General features: G+C 40.2%; 1 protein-coding gene across 3 annotated transcripts in view; it reads left to right on the forward strand.

Annotated features, from left to right (window-relative positions):
* The window catches only part of capn3b (calpain 3b), a 35719-nt gene that overhangs the window by 24577 nt on the left and 3401 nt on the right, over nt 1-7741 (forward strand). For 2 of the 3 annotated variants that reach the window (XM_057822647.1, XM_057822648.1), the window contains exons 16-21: nt 814-891; nt 959-1016; nt 1088-1152; nt 4026-4094; nt 4166-4244; nt 4367-4483. In XM_057822647.1, coding sequence (XP_057678630.1) covers nt 814-891; nt 959-1016; nt 1088-1152; nt 4026-4094; nt 4166-4244; nt 4367-4483 — 466 coding nt within the window. Of the gene's footprint in view, nt 1-813; nt 892-958; nt 1017-1087; nt 1153-4025; nt 4095-4165; nt 4245-4366; nt 4484-7741 lie in introns of those variants that run through there. The other variant, XR_009061487.1, reaches the window with a different exon arrangement.

A 7741-nucleotide genomic window follows, 5' to 3' on the forward strand; every position in this document is an offset into this window, starting at 1 on the left:
GTGGCAGAGATGAAGAAGCTGAGGTTCTCTTTGGGAGTGACCAGGATGGATTCAATCAGGAAAAAGCATATCAGAGGGACAGCGCATGTTAGATGATTGGAGATAAAGTCAGAGAGGCTAGACTGAGATGGTTTGGGCATGTCCAGAGGAGAGATAGTGAGTATATTAGCAAAAGGATGCTGAATTTCCATATGCCAGGCAGGAGGTCTTGAGGACGACCAAAGAGGAGGTTCATGGATGGAGTTAAAGAGGACATGAAGGTAGTTGGTGTGAGAGCAGAGGGCGCAGAGGACAGGGTTAGATGGAGACAACTGATTCGCCGTGGCGACCCCTTATGGGAAAAGTCGAAAGAAAAACAATAAGAACTACAAAATTCATTGACTGCTCGGATTTATTAAAACTGTGCAGAATGAAAAAAAAAAACACTAACATTGCTTGCACTGTAAGCAATAGCTTAGCAAACTCAAAAACTCCAACATTTAGCTATCAGGTGCATACTGCCACCTACTGTACAAGAGTGTGCAGCACCCATCTGAAGGCACACTGCTCTCACTGTTGGTTTTTATAGATCAATATCTTGTTCACCTGCCGAATCTTGCTTGTATTCGTGTTGCTGCCTCTAATGGTCAATTAGTTTAGTTGTTAGTTATTGATCATTGAAAAACCCAAAAAGTAAACAAAAGTTACTTTACTCGAGTACAAATACACAAAATGTACCTAAGTATATTAACCGAGTATTTTTACTTCGTTACATTACACCACTGTTACAGTAGTTAGAAATCTTAGCTCAAGTTTATATTTTCGCATTGACAGAAAAAACTCCTTCAGCCTGAGGAGGAAACTGAAGAGGAGAAACAGTTCCGCGTTATCTACAAACAAATAGCTGGCGAGGTATGTAAACAAACTTTATTCCAGACTCGAGTGTTGTATTTAATCCATCAATCATCCGTCCTGCCAGGATATGCAAATCTGTGCCAATGAACTCCAGACCGTAATGAAGAATGTGGTCTCCAAATGTGAGTCCAATTACATCAAGACCATTTAAGAGTGGACCATCAGTCAAGCTTCTTTTTTTTCCCCTCCACAGTGCATGAAAAGAAAACTGAGGGTTTCAGTTTGGAGACGTGCCGCAGTATGATTGCCCTGATGGATGTATCCTTGCATTATGCTGATGTTATGTGTCATAATGACTGCAGTGGCTATTTGATTTATGGCCCCCAGACTGTGTTGTAATATATCGTAGAAGTAAGTGACCAGAGGTGGATAGAGTAGCCAAAGATTTTACTCAAATAAGAGTAGTGTTACTTCTAAATAAAATTACTCAAGTAAAAATTAAAGTAGTCATCCAAAAATTCACTCAAGTACAAAAAAAAAAGTATTCGGTGAAAAGAATACTCAAATGATGAGTAACATTCTGAGTAACTGCTTACAATGTCAGATTTTTATTTTTTTTTAATAAATGGTATATTTTTTTCTCAGCACTTCATATATATGAACTGTTACACAGTGGGGCAAATAAGTATTTAGTCAACCACTAATTGTGCAAGTTCTCCCGCTTGAAAATATTAGAGAGGCCTCTAATTGTCAACATAGGTAAACCTCAACCATGAGAGACAGAATGTGGAGAAAAAAAAACCAACAGAAAATCACATTGTTTGATTTTTAAAGAATTTATTCACAAATCATGGTGGAAAATAAGTATTTGGTCAATATCAAAAGTTCATCTCAATACTTTGTTATGTACCCTTTGTTGGCAATAACGGAGGCCAAACGTTTCTGTAACTCTTCTTTTCACACACTGTTGCTGGTATTTTGGCCCATTCCTCCATGCAGATCTCCTCTAGAGCAGTGATGTTTTGGGGCTTTCGTTGGGCAACACGGACTTTCAACTCCCTCCGCAGATTTTCTATGGGGTTGAGATCTGGAGACTGGCTAGCCCACTCCAGGACCTTAAAACCTTTGTTGCCCTGGCTGTGTGTTTGGGATCATTGTCATGCTGAAAGACCTAGCCACGTCTCATTTTCAATGCCCTTGCAGATGGAGATTTTCACTCAAAATCTCTCGATACATGGCCCCATTCATTCTTTCCTTTACACAGATCAGTCGTCCTGGTCCCTTTGCAGAAAACTAGCCCCAAAGCATGATGTTTCCACCCCCATGCTTCACAGTGGGTATGGTGCGATTCAGTATTCTTTTTCCTCAAAACACAAGAACCTGTGTTTCTACCAGTCCTCTTCTGGATCATCAAAATGCTCTCTAGCGAACCGCAGACGGGCCTGGACGTGTACTTTCTTCAGCAGGGCGACACGTCTGGCGGGGCAGGATTTGAGTCCCTGGCGGCGCATTGAGTTACTGATAGTAGCCTTTGTTACTGTGGTCCCAGCTCTCTGTAGGTCATTCACTCGGTCCCCCCGTGTGGTTCTGGGATTTTTGCTCACCGTTCTTATCATTTTGACGCCACGGGGTGAGGTGGGAGTTGAAAGTCTGTGTTGCCCAAAGACAGCCCCAAAACATCACTACTCTAGAGGAGATCTGCATGGAGGAATGGGCCAAAATACCAGTAAAAGTATGTGAAAAGCTTGTGAAGAGTTACAGAAAACATTTGGCCTCCGTTACTGCCAACAAAGGGTACATAACAAAGTATTGCGATTAACTTTTGGTATTGACCAAATACTTATTTTCCACCATGATTTGCGAATAAATTATTTTAAAAAATCAAACAATGTCATTTTCTGTTAACCCCCCCCCCCCATTCTGTCTCTCATGGTTGAGGTTTACCCATGTTGACAATTACAGGCCTCTCTCATATTTTTAAGTGGGAAAACTTGCACGATTGTTGGTTGACTAAATAAGTATTTGCCCCATTGTAATTAAACTGTACTATAACCTATTACATGACCATATTAGGCCAAAAAGACGAAACAAAAAGTCATCTAATTCAGACCAGAACAACACTACGAAAAACGACCCGTCCAAAGAGCATGAGTGCCCTCTAGTGGAGAAAAAACATTGTTGCCTCTGATATCTCTGATTGGTATAATGGAGTCAGGTGGTTATTGTTGCAACGTCTAATTGGTAAAACTGAGACAGCCACTGTCGGCATCTGGCAAAAATAAAAGTCAATATCTAAAAATAGATGAAACGTACTACTGTAGTGTAGCCCAAAGTAGTGGAGTACGAGTAGTGCTTCTTCTCAAATCTACTCAAGTAAAAAGTATTGTTTGGTAAATCTACTCCAAGTACAGTAAATGTAACGCATTACTACCCACCTTTGTAAGGCAAATTATGTACAAATATTTTTTTTGCCGACTAAAAAAAATCTTGATATAACTTTCAAACACCTTCGAGCATAAATGTGACCCATCACACTCTAATTCACATGAATCTGTGTGGGTCTCTGTCTCGCATAGTTTTAAAACTTGGTGGAAGGAAGGGGTGGGCAAGAGGAAGAATGAGTTTCTGTTTGAGGCAATTAGTCAACAAATGGCCTCAAAATCAGTTAAAATATATTAATATGAGGATTCTGAAACAGAAAAAAGGTTCAAAGGGTTTTTAACAGGAGAGTGATTTTTTTTTAAACATAGGTATTTGGTTCCAGTTTAGGGTATCCAGATTTTTGGGGGATTTATTTATTTATTTATTTATTTTTTTATAAATCTTCAAGCATTGTTTTTTTTTCCTTCAAAATTTGATCTCAGATAATGTCAATGTGCTTGTATAAACTTTGTGTTTTAACATTTTACACAGAGATTGTAAATTACAGTGATTTGATGGGTGGAACACAAACTGCAAATGTAACTGTGTATGATGGGTAAACACACCAATCATAGTATCCTTAAACGAAAACGTTTTGAAATTATTTATCTTGGTCTCATTTTTAATACAGTATTACAAAAAGACAAAACTAGTGTTTTGTTGCTGTGTAGGATGGCATTTATGATAGGTAGTTTCTACTACTAGTTAGTAATAAATAGAAGAATTTTTCCCCCTCACAGTTCTTTTCTCATAACCAAGCCAAATTCCAGACAGATGGGACAGGGAAACTAAATCTCCAGGAATTTAAACACTTGTGGAGGAAAATCAAGCAATGGCATGTATGTTCATATTCATTTTAATTTGATTATACAACTTAAAAAGCAGATTTTTATTTCCCGTGTGTTTGCAGGTTATCTTTAAAGGTTATGACAAGGAACAAACTGGCTCCATCAGCAGTTTTGAAATGAGAAACGCTGTTAATGATGCAGGTGGGCAGGATTGTAAAAATCCTCCTGTTTATTATTATTAAGGCAGCTGAATGATGTGTTGATATGTAATATAATGTGGTTACACTACAATTTCAACATTGTGCTATTTTTTGCTCTCAAAGGCCTACATCTGAACAAACAGCTATATGACATCATTGCCATGCGCTATGCGGACCAACACCTCAACATTGACTTTGACAGCTACATCTGCTGTTTTGTCAGACTGGAGGGCATGTTCAGTAAGTATATAATATAGACCCTACTCAAGTGATGTCACAGCCACGCCCCCGCGCCATGTTGTCCGTATACTCGTAATGTTAATGCATTAGCGCTTCGTAAATTCCTCCTATTATGGCGTGTTTTTCTGCTCGTTAACATTCCTAATCAAAATGGTGAAGTCGTGTGTGGCGGTCGGTTGCAAAAACAGAGAAGATAGACGGAGAGACTTGAAGTTTTACCGTATTCCGAGAGACCCGGAGAGGAGACCGAGATTGACTGCTGCAATTCGACGAGAAAACTGGGCTCCAAACGACTACCACAGATTATGTAGTAGTCATTTTATATCTGGTAAGATGCATTTAATATATATTTAGAGGGTTTTGGGCTGACAACCACAATTAAGATCATTGCTAGGCTAATCGCCGACAACATACACTCAGACGTTGTGAATGAACTACCTGAAAATATATAATAATAAGGGGATAATCAGACAGTTGTCATACAATTAATTTACCATTTCACTATTGAGGTCAAAAGCCAAAAAATAAATTCAACTAGGGACAATCTGGAGTAGTGCTATCGCACTTCATATTTATTACATATTATATATGTATGTAGTGAGAGTGCTATCGCTAAACCATATAAACATTAAAAGCCCTAGCTCCATTGACAAATGACATGAAATACATTAGACTTGACAGTGGATGTTAGCAAAAACAAAAGATTTTGAATTGAAAATTTCGTAACTCACCTTCCTGAGCACACGATAGATTCCTGCCGAATTTTCGTGGACGAGGACCTGTTTCACCCAACCAGCAACGAAGTATTTATAAGCCTCCAAGCTCTTAAAGTTTTTCAAACTTTCATGAGAATAGGCTGATTTTGTGTGGACAAGATAGTTGTAAATTTCAGGGTAGCCAGCAGACGTCAGGCAAAGACGGCGAAGACAGCGGGTCGAAAAACATCGATTTAGGCATCAAATATGGATCTGGTGAATGGAGAAACTAAAACTTTTCCACATAACGCCTTTTATGCAACGCATCCAATGAGTTTACAGCGTCAGATAACACCGGGGCTTCCATGAATTGCTCTATAACCTGCCCGACTAATTGAAAACAATGAGAATAAGTCTAAAAAATACGGACAATATGGCGGCCGGATACAGCGACACGTCATTTTGTGACGTAGGTGAGTAGGGTCTATAGAAAGAGACCTATTTCAGCGCCAGTATTTGGAAATTTCACATATATCGGTATTGGCCTTTTTTTTATATGTAAAAAAATCCATTTAAAACTGGGTTATTTCGGCTCAGATGCAGCCGTGCCTCTCTCCTGCCTGCTGTCTCCTGCACTAGTATTCACCCAGAGTTACACTTGTATTGCGCCTTTCCACCTTTTTAAGGACCTCAAAGCGCTTCACTACGGTGGCTGAGAGGTGTCCGGCGAAATGCAAAGTCCAAACACTTTGCAAATAGATAAAGCACAAACCCCAATTGCAAACGCTTTGCAGAAGAAAAATGCACGAATGCAAACTGCCACAACACGATCCCCAATTCCTAAAGCGTAACTGCAAAAGCACGCACCCCAATTGCAAAGACTTTGCAAACGAAAAAAGCACGAACGCAAACTGCTACATCACGATCCCCAATTCCTAAAGCGCGATTGCAAACTGGCAAAAGTATGAACCCCAATTGCCACAACACAACAGCAAAATCCCGCAGCACGACAAGTGGATGATGCAGAAGTAAAGGACGACACTTTTTATATTGCTATATGTGCTTTGTGACCATCTCTACAGACATCCGTGAAGTTACACCCCCCCCATCAGACGCAAATTTATACAAAAATGATGTCCATCGTTTGTCGTTTAAAAGTTTTGTTTGTGCTGCTTTTAGAGATATTTGCAATGCTTTTATTAATTTCGGGTGGTGACATTCCTTAGCTTAGCTCCCGCGGCTAAGGGAGCGTACCGAATCGATCAATAACAGAGGGGTGTCCAAACAACTAGCACGATCATAACACAAACAAATTCGGGTCCATTTTGAAGTCAATCGGGGGGCCTGAGATGTTACTTTCGAGTGATGACGTCACTCTTAGCCCCTGATTTACTCCAAAATGGTCCCGAAGTGTTGCCATTCGTTTGTGCTACGTTCGTTCTAATCCATTAGCCGCGGGAAGCTAAACGAGTGACGTCCCCACTCGAAATTAATATCTCAATAAAAGCCTGATACTGTATCTACAAAACCTAGCTGACCTCAAATTTACCTATATAAGAATTGTAAATATCTTTAAAACGAAAGCAGCACAAACAAAACCTTTACAGCAAAAACGATTGACATCATTTTTATATATATTTGCAACTATACGGAGGTCTGTAGTAGTGTTGTATCGGTCGCGAACGATTCGTTCTTTTTGAACGAATTGTTTGGGTGAACGAGATCGAACTAATCACCATCTGCACTGATTCGTTCTATGAAGTTGGTGCTTGTTCACTGCGTGGGAGGGCGTTGAGCAAGCGGCAGCGTCTTCTGACATCGCACACGACCAATCAGACGCCAGCCTCATCGCGGGCAGGGGAGGGACCGGAAACAGAATCAGGGCGTATGTCACTCACTTCCACGTGTGGCCAATGAGCAGCCAGCGAGCAGGCAGGGGGGCAAGACTGAGTTTTGTCACTTCCCGTTCAGTGACTCGGTCCTCCGGTTCCTGACCTAGCTTGCTGCTAACTTGACTTCCCAGTAATGAATATGCGGTGAACGAATCAAAAAATGAAAGGAAAGGACTTTGTCACATATTTGTTAACGTGGAGCCTATCAAATGCAGCTCAAAAAGACAAAAACACCACACAAATCTAGCGAGCATGGTTTAGTGTACTACTTTTCTCAACAGACTCGCGACTACTTATTACCACATACTATCAAATTTACAGTAATTTAAAACACGGGTAGCTACGAAGCAAGCAAAAGCTGAGCTGCGGTCGCGTGACGGCAATGAAGGGGGCAAAGAACTGTCACTATAAGGAGGCTTCGTGGCAGCGATATTTACCTCATATGTGCACAGAAAAAAATATTTAGTATGATCACCATAATACTGATTTGCAATGAAACGGTATATACATGTCCATTTTTTCCAATTGTTTTATTTTTATTTTTTTCGTGTCAGGTGTTGGTTGGTTTGACAAATTATGTCAATCCGTCCATCATGTGCTACTCAAGCGCCCCAAAATAATGCACATGGACACGGGAGATGTCGCAATATGTCTACATTTTTCTTAACAGA

This window comes from Corythoichthys intestinalis, chromosome 19 (assembly GCF_030265065.1).
Source record: "Corythoichthys intestinalis isolate RoL2023-P3 chromosome 19, ASM3026506v1, whole genome shotgun sequence".
NCBI lineage: Eukaryota > Metazoa > Chordata > Actinopteri > Syngnathiformes > Syngnathidae > Corythoichthys > Corythoichthys intestinalis.